This window comes from Centrocercus urophasianus, unplaced genomic scaffold, assembly GCF_019232065.1.
Source record: "Centrocercus urophasianus isolate 14NV4802_14NV808 unplaced genomic scaffold, USGS_Curo_1.0 seq_27, whole genome shotgun sequence".
Classification (NCBI taxonomy): Eukaryota; Metazoa; Chordata; class Aves; order Galliformes; family Phasianidae; genus Centrocercus; species Centrocercus urophasianus.
Window position 1 is genome coordinate 7,428,238 of NW_024884833.1, and position 24,364 is coordinate 7,452,601.

The 24,364-nt window shown below is 39.9% G+C and overlaps 1 protein-coding gene across 1 annotated transcript in view; it reads right to left on the reverse strand.

Moving 5' to 3' along the window:
- Positions 1-18,695: 18,695 nt before the first annotated feature.
- Positions 18,696-24,364, reverse strand: part of TRPM3 (transient receptor potential cation channel subfamily M member 3) — a 254,725-nt gene continuing 249,056 nt past the window's right edge. Inside the window, exon 27 of the mRNA XM_042826792.1 lies at positions 18,696-20,145. Within this exon, the coding sequence (XP_042682726.1) occupies positions 18,696-20,145 (1,450 nt within the window). The remainder of the gene's footprint in view (positions 20,146-24,364) is intronic.

Here is a 24,364-nt window from a genome sequence, read left to right on the forward strand (position 1 = left end):
GCCTAGTTTTGAAATTCCTGGCTAAGAGTTATTCAGCCTATGAATTTTTACAAGATCTGCCATGGATCTGAACTTTGTGTGAACTTTGCTGTGGATCTGAAATGATGTAAACTTTGAACTTCAAATGACCAACATAGGGTGAATATAGTCTTTGACTTTCTTATATATTCTTTGACTTTCTTTACATATATGTAAAATATCATTTTCCAATCACTTGAAACTTTTTCTTTTCTTTTGACTGCAAATAAAAAAGGAGCATTCTAAATATTTCTTTAGAAATTTGACTTTGACCAAGCCAAATGTTACAGTAATGATAATTTATAAGTCTGTTTGCTAGGTTTGTGTCATGCTTTTACAGAGATGGTAGGTGGAACTAGTTTCTACAACATGTTAATGGCAACCACACAGTAGTTGTGAATAAGAGGTAAAAGAGTGACTGTTTTTCTTCTTGCTCCTGTTGTGCTTTTCTGTTCAATGAATTTATATATATTTTTTTTGCAGTTGCAGATAAAAAGACGTTTGTCCCTGAAAATAAAACTAATTGTGTATTCTTTTCAAGAACAAAGTATAGCTGCTAAAACCTCCTTAACAGATCTGCCCTACAATAGGAAAAGCTCTTGTATGAACCAGGTACATTCAGTAAACACAGTGAATGACAAAATCTGCTTGAAAAAGAATAGGATGCTTAATGGATCTATACCTTACATCAGTATATTTGAGTATTTTTACTTCCCGTTCCTTCCAAAGCCTCTCTTTCAAGCTCCCAGGTTTCTCCAGTATCACTCAAACAGGACAGTTTGTATTAAATGTTTCTGAGAGCTGACAAACAAGGAGAATAGAAAACTTGGTCTATTCAAATACTGCATGAAGACACAAACAAGATACCAGGTCATTAACTCCAGCTATGGATAATAAACAATGCAGCAGCTTGTGCTGATGGCAAAGCCTTCTCTACAAGTGACACAGCTGTGTCCCTCTCTGTTGCTGATTTTTGCTACTTCACCAGATGCAGCAGTGCTGCTATGGTTGCTCTGGGCTGGCACTAGCACAGCATCTGGGAGCCAAAGATGGGAGTTCATATTGTGAAGGTGAATTGGAAACAAGGAGACAAAAACAAGAAAGAAACTTAGCAGCACCATACCATCACCAGTACCCACTGAATTTTCTGTGAGCATGAAACTTCGCATGGGACTTCACAGGATTTCCAGTAGAGTCTTTCCCAAGGATGAAAGACAACATATAAGGGAGGCTGGCTTCATGACTAACTGGAGAAACAGAAGTCAGGCAACTCTTTGTAAAACCTCAGTTTTTATTAGTAGGATCAGTTGTTCTCAACGTCTCCAGCCTCTGAGATGTAAAACATTGACAGGAAGAAAGATGAAGCTCCTATAATCCAATGAGAAACTCTAAGTGAAACAAATCCATGCAGCAGTACAGGCTTTGAGAAGGGCAGCTGGAAGTGTGCCCAACAGAAAAAGACCTGGGGGCGTTGGTAAACAGCCAGCTGAACATGAGCCACCAGTGTGCCTAAGTGGCCGAGCAAGCCAACAGCATTCTTGCCTATGTCAAAAATAGTGTAGTCAGCAGGACTAGCAAAGTCACTGTTTCCCTATACATAGCGCTACTGAGACTGCGCCTCAAATACTGTATTCTGTTTGGGGCCCCTAGCACTAGAAGGATATTGAGTTTGTCAGAGAAGAGCAATGAAGCTGGTGGAGGGACTAGTAAACAAGACTGTGAGAATTAGGTAGGTGAAATGGGAGCTGTTTAGTCTGGAGATCTCATTTCTCCCTAAAACTATCTGAAAGGAGGTTACAGTGAGTAGGATGTTGGTCTCCTTTCTCAGGTGACAGATGGTAGGCTATGAGGAAACAGTCTTAGGTTGCACTGGCAAAGTTTTAGACTGGTCTTTAGGAAGAATTTCTTCATGAAGAGTGTAGTCAAGCATTGGAATGGGCTGTCTTAGAGAAGGCTCTCAGGAGATCTTGTTGCAGCATTCCAAAGGGACCTGTAGGAAAGACAGGGAGAGACTCTGCCAGGGAGTGCAGTGACAGGACAAAGTATAATGGTGTTAAAACAAAAGAGGGTGTCTTAGTCCAAGATTTTCATCCACTTTGGCTATTTGGCTTTTGGAGTATGTGAGGCTGTGGATTGATTGGAAGATGTGGAGCTGAACTCTTCTCCCAATGTCTGTGGCACTTTCTACTGAAGTACATAATTTAGCACAGCAGTAACCTGGAGCTGCATGCAGGCCCCAGTTCTGCTAATGGATAAGATCAGATGCTTTCAATACAGGCTATTATTTTAAATCAGGTTATAAATTAGAGAGGTCACAATCAACTTAAAGTCAGATTTTCCTTCTGACACAATTTTCCATATTTCTGCAGATAAAAGGCAATATTCTTTCGGCTGTGCAAGCAGCTGGCTGCTTTGTTAACATTTCTGTATTAGGTGTAGCATCTAGATTAACTTCCCTTTGACTTTTTCCTCAGGGTACTCGGTTAGCTTTTATGTGAGTCTTTCTCAGCAGTGCAGGGGTAAGGGGCATTCAGGCGCTACTGAGTCTTCAAAATTAATTTCAATAGTTCAAAAACTAGACATAGAGTTATCAATCTCCTTGTCTTTATTATCACACAAATTAACGCTGGTTTAATTCTGGTCTCTTTCGATCTGAGGGTAAATCAGGATTAATACCCCTAAAGAGAAATGAAGTATAACTCATATGAAATTAAGGGTAAACAAGAGACCTTTCAGACATATTCCCCTTCACATTTTTGGCATCGTGGAGAGGCGTTGCTTTTTGGCAATTCACGTAAACTGCTAGAAATTCAGAAACAGAATTTTTGCTCAAAGAAATATCTTTCAGCTGTCGAGGTGTCTCTGACATCTGAGAGGGAGTATGTAGGGATGAATATGGGGGCTTGGTGCTGGGCTGGAATGGGCACAGTGGTGGGCACTGATGCTGGGGAATGGGTAATGCCATATGAGGCAGGTTGAGGAGAGGAAACAGCCTGATACCCCAGCTCCTGTCAGCCCTGTGGGTGACTCCAGCTATCAGAAGTCACTCTATTAATTCAAACATTGAGCTGCTGTGTTGCAAATTCCAGCTCTGTTATTGTCCAGGATATCTACATGTGAGGAATATCTGGTGGGGGTGAATGGGTGGGTTGTTTTCTTCTTTGAAAAGAAGGAAAGAAATGGAAACAATATAGCTGTCCAAAAGGTAGTATATTTTATATTTATAAAGATTATATTAATCTTTGGAAAACACACACTCAGAAGTTGAGAAAAGCAGGTGCCCATGCAACCTCAGTTAGACCCCTGGGGTTTGTATGCTCAGCGGTCTGTAATTATATGATCACATACCACCTTTTCCACAGGGTTTTGCTCAGCCAGTGCACAGGATGAAATTGCTCTGGGGACAAATAAAAGATGTTCGGCAAAGGAAACTTTGGAATCAGAATTCATTTCTTTCTGAATTCTGAATAAACATGATTATTAGCTAAGGAGAAATATATTTGAATTTTGGTGTAGTTTTTTTTTTAATTTAAGAAAATTTTCTTCTCAAGTGGAAATGTGAGTTATCAGAGTTATCTCTTCATTATTATTATTATTCATAATAATTTTAGTATGATTTAGTTACCAGGAAACAGAAAAGTTATTTTGTCTTCCTTGTGTTTGAGTGTAATCTTGAGGCTTTTTGCAGGCACAAACAGATGATGACAAGGCCATTTCAGCCCTGGCGCCATGAGGCAGGGGACTGTGAAGCCGCCCTCCCTTTCAAAATGGAGTAGGAGATGGAGGTTGGGAAGGCAGATAGGGAGGAAAATTGTCTGGTTTTGGATGGGCTCTTGAACAACAACCGTTGACTTCTGTATATTTTCTACATCCTAAACAATATTTTATTTTTCTTCAAGGACATTTTCTGTCACGAAATACTTCTCAGTGGAGAGCTTTCAGTTGATAGTCATGAAGGAGACAGAGGTTTCCAGGAACAGGAATGAAAACTGATGGAGAAGCATTCACTGAAGGACTGGGCTCCCTCCCTCTTTCTACCACAAAGCTCAGATAGATTTTGGTTAAGTCATTTCCATTAAATTTCAGACTATCACCAAATGTTCCTCATTTTCCAGATACCTGACCTGATGCAATTTTCAGAGGCAATGTATGTTCATAAAAGTATTATCTCAGATGGGTAACATTCACTAAAGAATATTGTAGAAGTTTGGATAACAAAATTTCTGAAGTGAGTATCCACTATTACAAGCCTTTTTGTAAGCTGAAATTATAAACAGTCACATCAAAGACATTGAGATTTTGGAAAGGGTCCAGAGGAGGGCGACTAAGATGATCAGGGGGCTGGAGCACCTCCCCTATGAGGACAGGCTGAGGGAGTTGGGCTTGTTCAGCCTGGAGAAGAGAAGGCTGCGGGGTGACCTCATTGCAGCCTATCAATACCTGAAGGGAACCTACACCCGGGAGGGGAGTAAACTCTTCAAAAGGGCTGACAACAGCAGGACTAGGGGAAATGGATCCAAGTTGAAGGAGGGAAGATTTAGGTTGGATGTTAGGGGGAAGTTCTTTACAAGGAGAGTGGTTAGGCCCTGGAACGGGCTGCCCAGGGAGGTTGTGGATGCCCCGTCCTTGGATGTGTTTAAGGCCAGGTTGGACAGGGTCCTGGGCAACCTGATCTGAATGTGTGTGTTTGGTGGCCCTGCTAGGCAGAGGGGTTGGAACTACATGATCCTTGAGGTCCCTTCCAACCCGGGTGATTCTGTGTGATTCTGTGATTCTGTGATCAAAGTTATTGTAGAATTAAATTAATTCACAAGTGCATAAAATACTTGATCATTTTAGCAATGACTAATATAGAAAAGCCTAAAACGAAATTACAAGTTAGTCTTCAAAAGTAGGCTGAGGATGATGTGTAGATCTTAAGGCATGAATTGATGAGAAAATAATAGTTGCTCATTAATTTAAACCAATCATGGGAGGGAGGCTGGGGGGAAAGAAAGCAATAGTATTTGAATAAGTAAATAAACACGTAATTTTGTGCAGACAGGGAATGCATAGACAACCCTTTGTGAAGGATTTAGGGTTTTGTGGCTTTAATCATGGTTTTTATTATAAAATATAAGTATACAAGATTATTATTACACTTCCAGAAAGAACTTTGGTGTTCAGTTTACTGCTCAGTTTTAAAAGGCTTCAGAATCGTGTAGAAAAAACTGAACTGCTCATACTGAAACAATTTCACTACAGTGATCCTATAGTGAACTAAGCAGATGGCTGAAGAATGTCAGTAAATTTCTGCTTAGAGATTCAGTAATTTACTGTGGCTGAATCTATGACCCTTTTGGATAACTTAATTATAAAAACATGGGAGAAAAGTTCAATTCCTTAGGTTTTCTGATATCAAACTACCCATAAGGCATGAGGTGCTAAACATTTTAAAATATCTGTTCATGTGTCACTATCTGATTAAATAGAAGAATTAACTCTGATTGCCTAGATGTGAGTGGGGAGAAGACTGGCCTTTTCTTGCCACCTACATGCCTGTGTGTTTCAAGTGCTCTGAGACATGAGCTTTCCTTGAAGTCTTAATTGAACCAGCAGTTCAAGTGCTATTTGCAAATACCTTACAAAACATGCTTCAAATTTACTTGTGCAAGAAATAATTCCCCCAAAAAGGATTTGGATACACTCCAGTTAATCAGAGAATGTAAAATGCCCTGCCCTCTTATTATCTTGTCAGACAGAATGAAGTACTTACAAATAGTCAAAAACTAAGACAGAATTTTCCAGATCCTTGACAGACAGTTCAAGCAAAGAGCGAATCTGAGAAGTCTAATAGTGCTTCATACATTGCTTGCCAACAGAGTGAACTTCATCAGAATCAGCCACTGTATTAATGAAAAATATGCTCTCCCTGACCTTCACTTATTTGCATATTTTCTGATGCTTTTTTGGTGATTTTCAAATCTGTGTGATGCTTCATCACAGTAATCAAGATGCTTGAAATAGTAGAAGATTGTGTCAGTGCTTTTAGGGAAGAGAGAGAAGGTCTGGGGTGCGGGCACTAAAGAACGTTTTCCTAACGTGAAACCAGGAAGTTGCTGGGAAGAATGGAGAGATCTGAGAACAGTGTGACTCCTTCTGCTGGTGTTCATAATCCACCATCTGCGCAGAAAAAGGTACAAAGCTCCAAAAGCTTACATGACCATACACACACCAGATCAGGGTGCAGACGACAACAGTCAGTACACCATTGGTGGCCTATGAAGCACTCAGTATAACTGTGCTCCTTCTGTGCATCAAAATCCAAGAAAATCTATGCCAAGAAAGACTATCAGCAACCTGTCTAATGAGGCCATGTGAAACCACAAGTGGTGGTTTGGATTTGGAAGAAGAGAATGCTTCTCAATCATCAGGATGGGAGCAGAGTAGGTGTAAGGGTTGCCTGTGACTCAAAGACGGCTACGGTTTATTAAAGCATCCTCCTCAACCCTTCTGTTACAGATTGACACTTCTGCCTCCTGACCTTTGGTTTGGAAACTTTTTTTTTCAGTGTCACTGCTGCAATGAAAGGTAGCTGTTGTTTGGTTTGTGTTATATGAACAAATGGCTTGTGAACTCTGCAGTATCCCACCTGTGGAAGCCCTGCAGCTTGCTTTGTCTCACTTGAGTATATCCTTGTGCCATGCCATGCTCTCTGTATGGCATGCAAGCCATTTTTTTATGGGACAATCTACCCCGCTCTTGCTAGGAGCAGGTGGGATATCACAGCTGGTCCCTAAGCACTGCTACAGTTAGCTGAAAGTACTGCAGTGTGTCAGCTGTACTGCAAAGCCAGTCGCAGGCAGCCTCGCAAACCCCATTTCTGCATCCACGCAGGCTGCCACAGCTAGCTGGTGGGGCTGTGTCAGAGCCATCCTCTGGGGCATGTCCTGTCTCAAGCACCAGCTATGGGAGCATGGTTGTTCTGGGCAACAGACTGTAACAGGTATATCTTCCTGCTTGTCTCTTTCTGAGATTGGGCTGCGGAAATCACATAGAAATGCTGACTGAAGAGGAGGGTATAAGGGACTCATGCCCTCAACTTCTGCATTGATTATGGCTCTGACTAATCGCCTGCTATGAATCACTACCACTTGTACATGCAGGTAGGCTTTAGGAGATTTGAAAGTATGGCTATCAATAATAATGGTGGTAACAGAAATACGCTCCTGCAGTGTGCTTCTGTAAGAGGAACAGAGACAATTATACGTTCTTTAGCACAGTCCTGATTACCAGGACTGCAATGCTGGCAGCTGGGGCAGGGTTTTGCCCTCATGCTATGACAACACACAGAAGTTCCGAGCTGTTGTTGGGCTGCCTTACTAAGAGCAGATAGAACCTTGCATAGAGCTGCTATGTAAATTATGATGAATCACTGCAGCCCACATGGTTTATGAACCACCAGCATAAACCAGAAGTGGGAAGAAATGATTTTTTTTTTTTTTTTTTTTTTTTTTTTTTTTTTTTTTTTTGTCATAGAATGCAATAAGAAAAGTAAGGTTGATGCATCCTATTAATACTAAATTTTAGGCAGCTCTTACTCATCTGGTTTTAGATGCAGCTTTATTTGGAACAGAGAGCCGGCATCACCATCACATTGTGCACTGCTGTCTCACTTTCATTTGTCATGCCAAGTTTTGTTCCCAGTTTTTAAGTGCTGAGTCTGGCTAACTTGGTTGCCTCAGTGGAGCAGGCAGGTAGCCAGTTAGTGCTTAAGCAAGAGGAGACTCCAGAGGGTCTGCTTCTCCTTAGGTTTGCATGTTTGATACTTTGTTCAGAAAGAGTGAACACTGATGCTCCTTTTGCTACATGAGGATAATTGTTTATGGCAAGTTTATTTATTTATGAAACTTTTGCTTCATTTGAACAGTGAAACAGTGATTCTGATCTCCGTATTCTGTGCCAAGTGTTGGCTTTCAGCAAGGCTTATTTGTTGTCTGTATACCATACCCCTGCTGCCGATTGACTCCTGGCCTGGAGATGCACATCCTGCTCCCATTTCCATTCAGCTGTGGCTCCTCTGCTCACCATGATGGGAACATGAACTGGTTTAGGGTGGTGTAACAAGGGCTGCTTGCTTAATGTTTCCAAGTGTTCATTTAATACTGTTTTTCTAAGATCAAGTGAGTTGGGCTCAGACACGATTGCGGAGGTTCCAGAAAGACAGACCTAGCAGCCAGATATTGCTAAGGTTTATTCACATCTTGGACAGTCTTCCCCACCCCCCCCTCTTTTTCTGTATGCTGTAGCTATTGTATTATATGTGGCCCTACGGTGTTCAGAGTCCTGAAAGAAACGAGTCTGGGAATGGTGTGATTGCTCAGCATCTTGGGTGAAGGCAGCTGTTGGATCAGCTTTTGCACTGCATTAAAGAGAAAGGAGTAGAAAGAAGGTAGCAGAAGGCCCCTCCTAAATTCTAGATTAATAGACTGGCTGCAGGTGTGACATTGCCACAGCGGGGGATTAAAATCTTTAATAACATTTTTCACAATTTCCAGTGCTTTCCCCTGTGCATTGCTTCTGTTGGCAGATACGGAAGTGAAGGGCAGGGAGGTTCAGCACCAGATTGTCAAAACAGCATAACGTTATGGCCATTTGAAACAAGTTTGCACAAAGGTGAGATTGATACATCTGCTCAGCAGCTGCCTAGTGCAGTAGGTGCTCAAAGTTCACTACGGCTCGTATTTTCCCAAAGATCCCTGGAGGAGAGATAGCCTGTAGTTTCTATGCATGATTCTGGCAAACGGCCAGGGGCTTCGTTTGACATCCAAAACTGCTTTAGAAATCATTAAACAGGTTGGAGCACGGGCGGTGCACGCAGCTCAGAGGCTCCACCTTTTCCTCCGAAGCCCCGGCTCAGCACAGCGCTGGGTCCATCCACCGCAGAGCTCCACCAGTGTATTGCGGAAGGCCGCACTGCGGCTCGCGGCTGCACGGCCACCGCCGGTCCCCGAGGTTCCCGCAACACGGTTGCCAACACGGGCTGCTCCGCAGAGCTGCGCTGTGCTGGGCAGGCCCTACCGCCTCACCTCGAGCCCGAGAAAGGTGCCTGCGCGCTGCCACTCGGAGATGAAACAGCGACATCCAGCGGCCGCAGCGGGGCGAATGGCACCGGGGTGGCGGGGCGGGAGGGGTCGGACGTTGCGGGATCCGGGCGGGTTAAACAGCTAGTACGTACTAGAGAGTATTTTGTATTGCAGTGCACAGCTTGCACTGCACGATCACTTGGAAGAGAAATTCCGGGGCTAAGCTTCAGTAGCACATTAACTTCATTCAGTAGTCTTTGTTTCTTGATCAGTGTGTTTTAGATGTGTGATTATGATGTTTGATCTCTTCTAAATTGAAAAGAAAAGAAAAGAAAAATAAAAATGAAGAAGAAGTGCATGGCTGATTTCCTGGTGCACCTGGAACTAAATTCGTGGTAATGATGGATCTTCAGTGCCTCTCATTGTGCCTTGTTTGGATCCATAAAGTAGGTGCTCTATGCTTGATTTCAATTTAATTCCCTTTTATTTGCTTGTTCGTCCATTTGCTATGGAATTTGTAGGCCTAAAGAGCTCAGGATTTCTGCAGTCTCATCCTTGATGCTCACAGGGGTGCAGGCAGTCAGAGCAATGATTTGCACACAGGATAAAGCAAACTCAGCTTATCTAAGAGCTAGGGCCCCATGCTGGAACTGCTTAGGTGCTCCTGCAAGGTACTGTCCCCTAAACATTACAGTATGGTTTCCTCAATGCTACCGCACTGCTAGAACAGATAGCATGGCAGAAACGAGTTACTCACAAACTAACCTTGTTACTGACCCTACCTGGACTTCTGCCAGACCTTTGACATAGTCTCACAGAGTATCCTTATTTCTAAACTGGGAAGAGTTGGATTTGAACAGTGGACTATTTGGTGAAAAAGGAATTGACTGGAGGGTCACAGCCAGAGGGCTGTGGTCAATGGCTCTATGTCCAGATGGAGGCCGATGATGCCTGGGGATTGGCACTCTTCAACATCTTTGTTGATGACATAGGTGATGGGATTGAGTGTGCCCTCAGCAAATTTACAGACAGCACCAAGCTGAGTGGTGCTACAACACAAAGAAGGGATGCCAACAGGATGGACCTGAACAAGGTGGAGAAGAGAACCCATGGTAACCTGATGTGAATCAACAGAGCCCAGTGAAGGTGTTGCAGTTAGGCTAGGGCAACCCCAGATATGTGTACAGTTTGGGAGAAGAATTCATTGTGAGCAGTCCTATGGAAGGAGCAGGGTCTTCTGGTGAATGAAAAGCTGGACACGAGCCAACAGTGTGCGCTTGCAGTCCAGAAGGCCAACTGTATCCTGGACTGCATCAGAAGAGGGATGGCCAGCAGAGAGAGGGAAGTGATTGTCCCACACTATTCAGCACTCCTGAAACCCCATCTGGAGTGCTGTGTCCAAGCCTGGGGCCTTTAGTACAAGAAAGAGATGGATCTATTGATGGGATGCTATGAAGATTATCAGAAGATGGAAATGCCTCTTCTGCAGAGAAAAGCTTGAGGGACATGGGTTGCTCAGCCTGGAGAAGAGAAGGGAGACCTCATTGTGGCCTTCGAGTACTTGAGGAGAGCTTATACACAGGAGAGAGGGTGACTTTTTACGTGGTCTGGTAGTGACAAGGGGGGAATATTTTTTAAACTAAAAGAGGGGAGATTTAGGTTAGATGCTGGGTGGAAAATTTTACTCAGAGAGTGATGAGGCATTGTCAGAGGTTACACAGCAAAGCTGTGGGTGCCCTATCCCTGCGTGTGTTCAAGGTTGAATGAGGCCCTGGGGAACCTGACCTGGTAAGTGACAGCCCTGCCCATGGCATGGTGATAGAACTGGATGGGATTTAAAGTCCCCTCCAACCTAAACGTTCTATGATTCTGTGATTCTGGCACTTATTTCAGAGCTATGGTGGAGTTTCCCAAGCAGCCACTGTAGGAAGAAGCAGAAGTGGGATGGAGCTATGTAAGACTGAGGTGAATTTTTTGAATTATTGTTCTTATTTTCCTTTAAACAGACTGTTTTTTTCCATTTGCACATTTTGTTTGCCCTTGAATTGCAATGCAATTCTGTAGTTCAGCAGCTGTGGGTTAGAATTCAGGATTGTGGATGACTCATATTTTTAAGACTTTCTGAAGAAAGTAGTTTTTCAATCATATTTACTGATTTTTACTGATATTTACAGAATATATCTTTTTTTTTTTGTAAAAGAAGTATTTTTAGTTTAAAAATTTTAATTGGCAAATACTGCTTTGCTATTGAATTTTTGCAATCTTTCAAATAAAGAAAAAAATTGTTAGCATTTTCAGCTAATGTTTCAGAATCTGTTTCTTTTTTTTTTTTTTTTTTGGCAAGATTATAAAAAATTCATCTTTACACACTGTGAACCCGAAACAGTAGAATGTTTTATAAGGATAATTCTATGCTTTCACAGGCTGCTTCAGTGGAGTGCATGTGACATTTGGTATGTATTTAAGTAAGGAAAGGTGTAGCTAAACAATTAAGTTTTGGAAGGTGCTAGAACATATCAGTGTCGTTGGCTGTCTCTGTAGCTGTCAAACTTCTTGTTTTGAAATCCACACTAACAAAGGCTGTTCCTTGCAAAGCTATTCTTAATTCACCCATACCTTTCTACAGCAGTTGCTTCTGTCCTCTGCAGTGGGATGTCTGTAAGTGCTCATGGGATGCTATTGTTATTTTGCATAAACATACTGCAATAACCTTCTTTTAGATACTGCTTGTCATTTTTCCTTCCTAGAATTTCACAAATATTTATGCTGCAATCAGTTCTTGCAAAATTTCAAGATCATGACTTTTTTGGGATTTTATAATATTTTCATGGTTTTTCCAGAAATACAGTCAGGGTGGAATTCTTGACATGCAAAAACAGTGAGGATGTAGAAGTATTTCTGTACTGTAAGTCCTTGCTGAATTCAGTCATGAGGATAAAGAGTCAGAGGTGATCGAAATGGACAACTTCAAAATAATCAAAATAAGATCTTTGCCACTGCTTGTAATGAGAGTAGCAGAGACCACACCACTGCCCTACAGACTACAAGAGTGCAGCTCATAGGCATGAAAGTTAGGACTGGTGACGTTGTTTTCCAGCAGGTATTAATTTGCTGGCTTTGGGTGGTTTGTTCCTGTGAACAATGTCACAGGTATAAATACCAGTACCCGGAAAGAAACCATGAGGCACAGATTTTTTTTTTTTTTTTTTTTTTTTAAAGTATGTGCATTAAGGCTTCAAAGCTCCCTTAGTCTGCTGAATGGCAATCCCTGAGAATGGATTAGAGAAAATCTGATTACAAAATGTATTATTTCCTTCTGAGAAACCTGAAATAAAGAACACCTCTCCTGAGCAACGTAGAGTGAGGCAATGACTCCTTTCTTAAGGAAGGTGAAATACCTGTATGGAGGAGGTCACAGCTACAAGTGGTGTATGTGGCAGCCTTTGTTTTCAATGATCAGTCTCCAGCTACAACACCACTCCTCTGGGTATAGTGCCATGCATGAGCATGTGTCTTCGATTCTGTGTGGAAGCTGCTTAGGGCAAATCTGCAATCAGTGTTTATGTCTTTCAACTTGCTGAAGTGGTAATGGTAAATAATAGAAACTATCTGTCTTTCCAACAAATGCATTAAAATGTCTGCATTAAAACTGGCTCTGATATGGACCAGGAGAAGGAATGCCTGAATAACGCCCCGTGTCAGGCACAGAAATAATTCAAAATGCCTGTGTTGAAGACAGCTAACCTTATTTTTAAAAAGCTGCAGTTAGAACTTGAGCAGTGAGAGATCTTTGAGAAAAGCAGCTCCCATCATGCCATTATTTTATTGCTGTGAAAGTAAATTACTATGAATAAATGCACCAGTAAGTAGAAATGTTTTGAACTACATCCTTTTTTTTATTGCAAAACAATCGTTACAGAAATCTCAGAAAGTTCTACTGCAGTAATTGCCAACTTCTGCTTTTTATTACATATCTAAACACAGTCTAAAAGTGCATTGTGAATCCAGTAGACCTTTGGAAAGTACCATTTTCCCTAGTGATATACATTTAGACAAATCATACTTGAAAAGCTTCGTATTAGTAGGAATTTGCTTAAAATGATGTTTTAATCATTTTTCTCCCTTTATAAATGGTTGTTACACACTTACAAATGATAACCCAAATAATAAATGATTAAATAGCTATTAGTATAGTATGTTGCAAACACTGTTCCAGACAGCAGTAGCAGCATATAGACTCTCCTCATGTACAACAACTGCAGTGGTGGAAGAATATAACTTTAATACAATTTACTCTTGTGAAGGCATAAAATTGTTTTTCACAGCCAATTCCCACTTCTGTTCCCTCTCCCTCCCTACCAAATACTAAAATAAACAAGAGTTATCACTTCCCTGCAGCAGAAACAGCAGCAATTTCATAATCAAACATTTTTTTTCCTAATAATTTCTTAGAAATAAGTACTCCGTGGCTCTGTGACGGATCTGAAAGCATACAGCAAAAATCAAAAGGTCAGAGACTTTCACAACCAGTCTGGCTCAGTCACGAGACTGCCCACTTGATGGTGATTTAGGACAAGCTGTGTCATGACTCAAAGTAATAATGCGATAGAAAAGCAGAATTAATCCATTCTCTGACAAAAGTCAGAGTAACTCCTTTGAAATCAGTGTTTTTATTTTTCTGCAGATTTTCACCAGCAGTGATAAGACCATAACAGTTGTCAGTATGCTGTGATTAGTTACACAGCTGCACAACTCTCACCAAGGTGCAGAAAGTTGGTCCCCCCACAGTCATTCAACACTTGTGCCTTTACACAAAAGTGTGGCAAGGCCAGTGAACAGCATCTAGAGGAACAAAGGGTTTAATTAGATAAGCAGATGCCCCAGTGCTTTACTTTTGCCCAGTTCTGATGGTACTGTTGTTTGAAGTAGGCAAGGGAAAAATTATACTGGGAAGCTTTCCTATTTCTTTTGGAGTAAGGGATCTCAACATAGTATCTTTTAAGAGCACTGAAAATGTGGCCTTTTTTTTCTTTTATTTTTTCTCTCTCTCTCTTTTTTTTTTTTTTTTTTTGTGTGTGTCTGTTTGTGTGTGCCTGTTTGTGCAAACACGCAAATATACTATTATTTTAAGCAGGGGAGAGGCTCACGAATACCTAAGTGTTCCTAGGGAAATCCAGGAACAACAAGCTTGCAACTTCCCTTCTGGTGATTATCAAATCCTCTTAAGTACATAGCCTGAGCAATTTAGCAAGACATTTATGCTTGTTCTTAAAATTTGCACGAGTTAACAGATAATTTTGTTTCACTGGCTCACTCCAAGCTCATACCTTTGACAACTTCTGCTCTCAGGACAGAGATACTTATTTGCTCCGACTGCAGTCATTGGACTAAGGCTGTGTGCTGCTACCAGCACTGTTTTTGAGCAGTTATTTTTTAGTTACATTTTCCACGTGCTGACAGTTTCTAAGAAACAAATCATTTTCTTCTCTTACAAAAAATATACCTAACTAAGATATTTATCCCCTGACAAAAGGTTATCCATTCCACAAAAGTACAAATCTTTTTTTTTTTTTTTTTTAATACCAAAAATCTATAAATGGAAAATGAAAAAAAGCAATCTATAGCTGGAACCCAGCGGGCTTTCCTTATGTGCATGAATAGATATTTTGGGTGTCTGTTATATTTTTAAATTATCCCCACACTGCCATTTATTAACTGGCACTTGTGCTAAGAACAATTATGTAGCACCTTATCTCTTCCAAAAAAGAGAGAGCCAAATGTCTGAGGACTGCTGTAGGTTCGCATTTTACATTGAATATTTCAATTTCATAAAATACAACTGTCATTTAAAAATAATAAAAAAATCACTTTCTTTGCTAAAGATCAAACATAATGGAAATAATGTAAACATCCAAAAGCTTGGATTCATTCCTAACTGGATTCATCTTTACAGGCAGGCAATAGCAAAATGCTAAGTTTCATAGCAGTCCAAAGAAACTCATGGAACAATGCATGCATTTTTATCGACACAAAAAAGGACTGTAGGAAGAGAAACTATTCCAGTCATACCACAAAGTTACTGTGAAAGAATAATGTGCTATTATCCAATACCTAGGACAAGTGTATACCCCAACTGTAGAATAGCATCACTTAAACTGGAAACAACAGAACAGATTACTATAGGAAAATATTTATAAAATACTGTACACTGCTTCCTCAGTTGGCCAGCATATGTAAACAAACAGCTAAATTCAGTTGAGTTTCAAAATATTTTAAAGTTAATTTATCTTATACTCTTTTGCATAACATGCCAGTTCATCTTTCACGCTACCACAACTCACCTGTCACAGCCCACAGTGGCTCATTAGAGGTTTATACAGCAGCTCATACAGACACTTACGTGGAGCTATACAGAAAAACGTGTGAAACACACCAAACTTACACACTGTGACCAGAAATGCATATTCCATATGTATGCTAATAATTGGAAAGTGGAACTTAATGCTTGATGCAACATGTGCTAGTTTATTGAATGTTACAGATTTACAAACAAGACCTTATAACGTGATAATAAAATTGTCCTGTAACGTTCACTAATATTATCACATGTCACAACTATACTGGTTTATACATGGGAAATATGTATATATGTGTAGATAAATATTTCGTAAGCGCTAGCCTCTGATACAGAATATGTCATATGGCACATGCTATAGGTACATGGCATAACGGATGATAAGACTTTTACTCTCACTAAATGGTCATAGTAACGTTGGAAGTGGGAAATCTGGTCCCACTGTAAGGAATGGGTGTTTGACCACCAAACTGAGAAAGAAGCAGTTTGATGCAATATGTCAAAAGCAGGTGAAGATGAAATAACCTAACATCCATCATATTATACTCTATAGACACCACATCATAGAATAAATGGGAAACATTCAGGAAAAGTAGTCTTCTGACATCTTGCAATCACACTTTTAACATTTGAATTTACATTTTATATATAATGGCAAATTTTAAGAGGTAAATAAAGTGTCCTGTTTCCTTTTTACCTGGAATGTGTGCTCCAGATCAATAAAGTGCTGTATCTTAAATATTTATACAGCTTCTGTGTTTGGCAAATTCCTTTACACTGACAACTAAGCAATGAAATCTACCCCAGAGGAGATCCCTATCCTTTGGACTAATTCACTAATTACTACTGACAAATTTCTAAATAATTTGAAGCTCCTCTAGAGTAGGCCAATTGTATGGTAGAGGTGGGAGAGTCCACAAATTGTTTTAGAAGATATTTGTAAAAGTAACAAAGAAAACAGAGCGAAAAGATCCCCCTATACTCGTCAAGGACAAATAGATTTGGAGAAGCCTTAGTGAAAGGCTGCTAACAAAAGTTGGCACATTTGAAGCAGATTGTTAAACACAGTTCCTTTGTCTCTGGGCTTTTTGCTGTTGTTCAACAATCAGCCTGTCACAAGCATGCTTCATAATGCACAGAAAGGCTTCTGACCTTTCTTGGTGTTGCCATGTGGTCATAATGCTGCACATGGACTGCAAGGCAATTGCATAAACATGGTGTCTTGGTGGAGTCTAGCTCATTGAAAGCTTGGTCAGACAGAATAAAGAAAGAAATATACTGGTGCAGGAAGTACGAAACACATTGTGCTTAGCATTTCCATGTTGCATTTCTTTATTTCACAAGCTTTCCAACGTAGTGACTCAGTATGTAAAGATTTTCATCTTCTTTGCCTCTTGTCTTGAGCTGGATGATTAGTTTCATGTCTGGATTTGTTGTTGCCTTTCAGACTTAACTCTCACATGGTCCTTAGGATCTCCCAGGGTGAGATCCTAGTGAGAAAATGTCAGCCTGCGTTTTCAAAGCTGCCTCAGAGATTTGAAAGATAATTCCCATTTAAATAAACGGGAAACATGTACCCTACTTGCACGTGCTTTGATTTAATAACAAAAAGGACTTGATTCTATACAGGTTTTGGTCACTGTAGAGATATTTTAATGTCATTAACATTAGCTTCAACTCTTTTCAAACTTAAAAGTTGTCCCTTCACAAAGGATGTGAAATTTTGGTCCAGTTGCCGTTTATCATTTACTAGTATTTTTCTACATCTTGTATACCCTTTCGCCTCTGCCCACTCAGTATCTTCCCATAACACTTCTGAAGATAGTTTGTACTGTGGACCTTTGGAAATTAGGTAGAATCAGTGGAGTTTCTATTGCCTTCAAACCAAACACCATAGGTATGCTATGGATCAGGTGTACTTTATTCTACTAAAATGTATTTTCTGTAATATGATGCTGAATGGTAGAAGTACACTTGCATCTGATGGCTTTGCTACTAACAGACAGCTCCACTTCCACTTTGAATTTTTTAACTTACCTTAAAAGCATATATACTTTTCGGTGTTTTCCAGTATTCTGCCAATAAAGTTTTCCTTTAGGCAACTTCAGTCTAAATTTGTTAATCTGGATTAAGACCAGATAGATCTTGTAAATCTTATATAGTTTGGAATGTCCAAATACAAATACATGTCTTCATTAAAAAAAAAAAAACAAAAAAACAAAAAAAGAAAAAAAGAAAAAAAGAAAAAAGGCATACTTTCAGGTGAGAGAATGATGTAAAAAATTGGCAGCTCAAATGGAACAGCAAGAAGAGCCTGGTGGCAACCCTGTGGGTAAGCCTCCCCGGCTTGTACAATTAATTAAACAGAGCAGTGACAATATTACTGCTCTTTGCTCTGATCATCCTGCTCTTATTGTTCTATCACATCCTTTGATTTAGTGAGGCAAAATATTGATGACAAATGTAATAAAAAAATAAATATATACTATTCCGCTTAATTACATTCATCCTGAGCTTGCTCAGCTGTGCTAGGCTTTAGAATGTCCATTTCATCAGGAGATCACCTGATATTTCAACGTGAATTCTTCCTCCGCTGATGATGCAGTACAAAAGGCATTTCTGTTCCCTTTCTGCTTTTGAAAATACATACTGTTTTTTTGTGGCACTAGAATTTGATACAAAAAGAGACAAGCAAATGTTATGGTTGTTATCTTGTTCATCTTTCTTCATTTACGCATGTGTAGGGTTGCAAGGTATTTGGGATACTTTAGTTTTGTTTGCCACCAGTTCCCAGAGAAATAACAAATGCTTTTCACCAGTCATCACAATGGTGAAACAGATGAAAAAGAAGTTATGACTGAAATTTAGGACATCTAATCTGTACATCCCTTTTTGCAGACTAATTTCTGTGTCCTAAGAGCTTGTGGATAATTGATTTTAGGATGCTTTCTATTAGAAGGCAGATTTCTGAACTCACTTATTACTCATAACTTCCTAGGGGTCTTTTTTTTCCTATTGTTTACCAAAGTCTCTGTAAATTTTTCATCCCTCCCTTTTTCCTTAAGTGCAAATATCAACTGGGTCAAGATGCAGTAACTCAGCAGTTGATGCTGAGACTGACAGTGTGCTCCCTTGACCGGTGGCTAATGCCAAACTGGAGTTGACGTGGAATGTCAATATGAAGCATGGTAATTTTGCTAAGGAAAATGGATTGAAGAGCAGATGACCTTTTGACTGACTGCAAGATTTGTCTAGGCCTAGCTGTGCTTGCTTTCAAAGCTGCGGAACGCTCCTGTTCTTGATAGTCTCCTCATGGACAGGTTGTCCCCCCTGCTCTCTGGCCTTGAGGACTTACTCCTCTGGAAGGGGTTTCGCAAGCTTGTTGCATTTCGCTGTCTGTCAAGTTTATCACTGATTGAGTAGCTCTTCCGTGTGTGCTGTGCATACAGCATGTTGGACTCTTCTGCAGAGTAGCTGTTAGCCCGCTCTATTTTTGGAAGCGGGATGCTGTTGGTCAGAGTTCTTGTGGCACTGCTGTCTTGAGGAGATAGGGGAAGCCCCTTCTTGTCCCTGGCCTCAGTATCCTCATGATCAGAGCTTGGGTGGCTTAATTCTGCTTCTCTCTCTGGGTGGCAGCATCCCAAGTCTTCCACCTTGATGCCGAGACTTCCAGGGAAACTTGCCCTCTCTGCAATGGTCTGAGGAGCACTCACACACCTTGTGTCTATGCAGTCTGTAATACTTGTGTATTCTGCTGTTTTCACAGGTACACCAAGGCTGCTGAAGTAACTTCGAGATGGAGAGAACATAAAACTGTGAGATTTCACAATTGGTGTTTCCTCCAGAATAAATGGAGTTGTAGCCAGATAACGACTGCTCTTAGATCGCTCTAAAGTGTGGTACAAGGGAGGGTCTGAATCCCAGGGGATTTGGCAGTCTGTGATTTGTGAGTAGTCTGAAGAAAATGCTCTTGTTTCTATACCGGATGTTTCCTCATAATCAAGACTCCTACCAGAAATTTTTTCACCAGGTGTACTGCTAATATATGCACTGTTGGCTAAAATGGAAGAGGCAATGTGTGCCTGCAGAGCTACATCTTCAGTACCAAGAATATTTATGGAACTATCAAGAGGCTCTGTATCAGAATGCATCTCATCCATTGCAGAAACGTAGATATCTATACAAGATGAAGGCCTTCTGGAGTCTGGGGCAATTGACAAAGCGCTGGTAGGGGCTAAGGGAATCTTTCCTTCTTTCGCTATTGAGTGGGAACTGCTAGCCCGGTGCAGGCTTGGAGATCTTTCCTTGAAAATGCTTTCAAACTTTTCCAACGCACACTTGTCCTTCATATTCGTTGCATAGAAAGAGTGGCTTCGCATGCGAGGTGTAATTGTCGGAGAGGTTGGGGACATGGACTCTTCCCCTGTCGGATCTATGCTCTCTTGCAGCTTGTAAGCATTTCCTTCTTGACTGTTGAAGCTACTCTGCCTTACAATATAGGCTGCATCGGTACAGTCAGATGAAGTCCTGGATCGTATCTTGGTTGTCTCTCCTCTCTCTATGCCAGTCAGTTTTTCTAATGCTGTCACCATTCTTCCTATCATATCTTCCAGCTGAGCAAGTCTGATGTCAACAGTCTGCAGAGAGGCCTTCATGCAGTGCTCGCGCTCATTTACTTCTTCCAGTCGCATGGCCATATTCTCCACCCTTAAAAAGGAGAAAAATGAAATAGGTTAATTTCTACAAAGCAGTGATATTCAGCCAATAAGTCTTTGAAATAAGTGAAAATAAACATGAGTTAAAATTCAAAACCCACCTACACCTCCTCATGTGCACCAAACTCTGGTAAAGAGGTTCAGCAAATAAACAGTACTACTTGCTCAGGAAGCTCTTCTATCCCAGCACAGACTGGGGCTATTAGGGAAACATTACTGTGATTTTCTAATACTGCTTCTGCTTCTAATGAGGCTGTTCCAAGAACTGACAGCAGATGCTACATGATATTACTCTCAGTTTTGCTACAGGCAGAACTACTGTGGCTAACTCCTAGATTAAATTAAGTCATGGAAGATGGACAACACATCACTTTACTTTCCATGTACCCCCAGACTGTATCAGCAACTGCTGCGTGGACCAAAGAGTTTCCTTATTCTTTGATTCGTTTTTAGCTTAGATACATGCAAGAAGTTGATCAGCTACTGTACAGAATGTAAGTGACATGTAGATAGACAAGAATGGAGGTAACATGGAGGAGGTGAGCAACAATTAAAAGAAATACAGATGTACAATTGGATACACACAACAAGATTATTCTATTCCTATGTTTGTACTTCATGTAGTCTGTATTAGTAATTCAGGGATTGAAATGATGGATTATGAAGTTATTTGCTATCTTCCTATCAAAATATATAAATGAAAAGCTAAAGTACTAATACCTAATTGAATGTGTGATCCTAATTTAAACTTCACTATAACTGTTCTACAATCATTTTAAAATGTTTTAAATTGTGAACTATGCACTAATGCATGCCAGTGGCTTCCAGTCATTTCTGTTTGCTTGTCTCTAAAACTTCTCTGCTGAATTTATACGAACTTCTCCTATTTCTAACAAGAAGATTGCCTTTAGCACATATGAAATTTATTCACACAATAATTTTCTCTGGTAGTAGTTTATGGAGTAGATCAGGGACTTCTTTTATTTGACAAAGAGGTATTAAAAGTGGCATATTAATATAGTTTTCTACTATGTCTATGATGTCTATGTCTATGACATCTACTACGTACATGTCTCACTTTTAGATTTGCACTTTTGTTTTTTCCCTGTTCCTTTAGACCGAAAAATGAACACAGAATTGACAAATGACAGGATTTCCAGATTATTCCAAACTCTCTCATTCTCTACTTGTTTGTGTAATTTATAAATAATTTTAATATACACCTTGTCAGTCAAAGCCAGGTTTTCTTTACTATTGGTAGATGAATTTATGACCGGACAAATGACCTGAAAGTGGCAACACCAGTGCAAAAAGAAATCAGATTTTAGGCCGCAAATGTGTATTGGGCAGCATTAATGCCTTGTATGTCACCAAATGTTAGCCAGTGAAACACTGAAGTCTGTCTGCCCTGTGGTGTTGGGGAGTAGCCACCCACCTGCAAAAGAGAGGAATGGAGACTGGAACTGCTCTCTAAGGAAGGCACATATTTGCATGAAATATGGGCTTATTGTGTCGAAAACCATAAATTTTGAAAACAAAAGCATGGCAAATCAAATGTATAGGTTTGAAGCCTTCTGTGAATGAGAAACTGCATTATTGTCATCAGACTTAAATGGACGAATGATCAAGTAAGCTAAGACCTCTGCTAAGAAATAAATATACAGTTTCAAATAATCTCTTTTTACTCAGCTTACTATTATTCAAACACTTGTTTACCTCTTCTATCAACTTCCTCCAATAAAACACGTTAATGTTATTACAAGTGCAGGATATAATTCTATAGTAAGAGAACACTTTGTATTAGAAATAGTTGAACTCTCCCTCATGTTATTAGTTATCTAAACTGCTCTTTTATGAAAAATATACTCCCGAAATATTTATCAGCTAATGATTGAGTGCCTGACCACACATTCCGTTTTCATAATAACTTCTTGATGATGATGACAGATATAACTTGACAGTTTTAGGGCTGCCAGACATACTAAACAATCTGAGTAACCTCGTGGACTAAAGAACAGTATTTTTTTGAACACAGGGCAAGGCCAGTAATATTTCTGGACAAGCTAAAGATAGGTTTCTGGGATATGTGGTCTGCTGTTTGCTATGGAACCAATCACAGATTTGATCACGTCAATAGTAGAAGGAAATGTATATAGTAATTTAGTGAGGTAAAGGATACAGAAACAAAGGGTAACGACGTATGTTCATCGATAGCTGAGAGATTCCTACATGTATTTATTGGGATGACACCTAGCTGTGCAATTTTTATTCATAAAAAGAAAGCTCAAGTGATGGTAATGTCCCTCAAATCCAAAGCTATTAGCTGACTATAGTCAATTTTTGTTATATGTTTGACATATGTTCACTCCCAGATCCTTCTAACAAATATGCATGCTCTTAATCAAGGATATTCTTGTGTTAATTTAATGCTCAGTTCTGCAGTCATTCAACACATTGAGCAGCAACATGCTCTGGGAATAATCCTACTAGAAATATAGTATAATCACATCATCCAAACACTAAGGGCATAAGAAGATCTGGAGGAGCACAGCCATAATCTGGACCTTAAAATGCTTTAACAAGTGAAATGTTTCATTGTTCTGTATTTGACAGCGAATAGACAGTCAAAGCTAAATTTCCTTCAGGAACAGTTTTGAATTAAAAGACTATTTCAAAATACGAATGTTCCAGTTTTTCTTTAGATTTTTTTTTTTTTTTTTCTGTGTGTATTGGAGATAAAGAAGCCTTTCAGCAAATCTTGCAATATCCAAGTATGATGCCACTACTGCACCTGTGCTCTTCCTTACAGCAAGATCTATCCAATGTATCAGAGGTTGCCAAGCTATCCTAGCAGATGGGCATGAGAACAAAAAAACAGAAGGCTACATCTAATTGCTTATCCATTGTGTTTTTTTGAAGCTCATAAGTTTCTAATAGAAAACCAAACAAATTAGCTGAACACAATATTCAGTAACTGGGAAAAACACAAACTCACAAAGATGTTACATCTTATGCGACCAACCTTTTAAGCATGATTTGGGAGATGATGGCTGTTGCTGGCATTCACTTTGGTTACATAATTTTTTACCTTTCTTCAACTATTCATTTAGAATTTAATTGAAGCAGTGATTTAGTGGGAGCAAGGTGCTCTTTTCAGAAGTAGACCTTTTAGCTGAAGTAGACCATTAACTGAATGCTAGAATTAGGTTTGCAAGTACCTTTGTAGACCTACGTCCATTTTTCAGGTATCCTTTATGTCTTCAGAATTCTTTTCAACTGCTGTAAAGGCTGCAGACATTGAAAGCCCCTTAAAGTGGGACTTAATAGGTGATTGTAGAATGTTTTTCTCCTTCTGAAAGCAGTTCTCAAGCTTTGAACAGAATAATGACACTTGCCCTGATGTTTTTTTGTCAAGGCATTGCTTGTTTAAGTGGCAAGCCACTTTTCCCTGGCATGATGGTTTCAGTAGATTAAGGTTATCAAATTGTCTTGGCTGCTTTCCCATCTGGGGCCTAAGATCTCCAAACTGTGACTGCAGAGAGACATAGTGAAATTCACAGATCTTTCTTAGCCCTCCTTCGCATTTATGATCTGATCTAGGTGCAGTATTGATCTTTTTATCAGTTCTGATCTGTTTTTGTGCACTTCAGTTTGCTGTATCTGAAACCAGGGTAACAGCAATGTCTTCATTCATGGATGCCGTTAGTGTAATTGCACTGAGGACTATAAAATGTTAAGAAGCTATAGTACCGAATACTATACAGTGCCCATGATAACACCATAATGTCTACTTCAACCAGTTTATGTGATGTTTGAATACCCTTAGGATGAGAATTTGCTCCCTTTAGAGTCAACAAGGGGTCAAGTCTTGGCCATAAGGGAAAAATGCCTACCAAAGTGATTGTTTTTGGGGCTTTATGCCAAATTAAGAAACACAGTGTGGTCTTTTTGATCATATTACATATTATCTTGTCTCTGCGCTGGTCAGAAAGTGGCACTGAAAGAATCACAGTAATTAGTTTTCTATGTGATTCTTTCGTAGCATCAAAGTGAATTAGTCCAACTTTGCTTTTCTCTCTGTTCTCCAAAAGATTCTCTCAGATTTGCCTTTCTGACAAATCAGTTGAAGGCATCACCTTAAAGTTTGCTACTGGTTCTTATATTTCGTCATAATCAATCACTTCCACTGATGTGTCTTGTTAATACAGAGC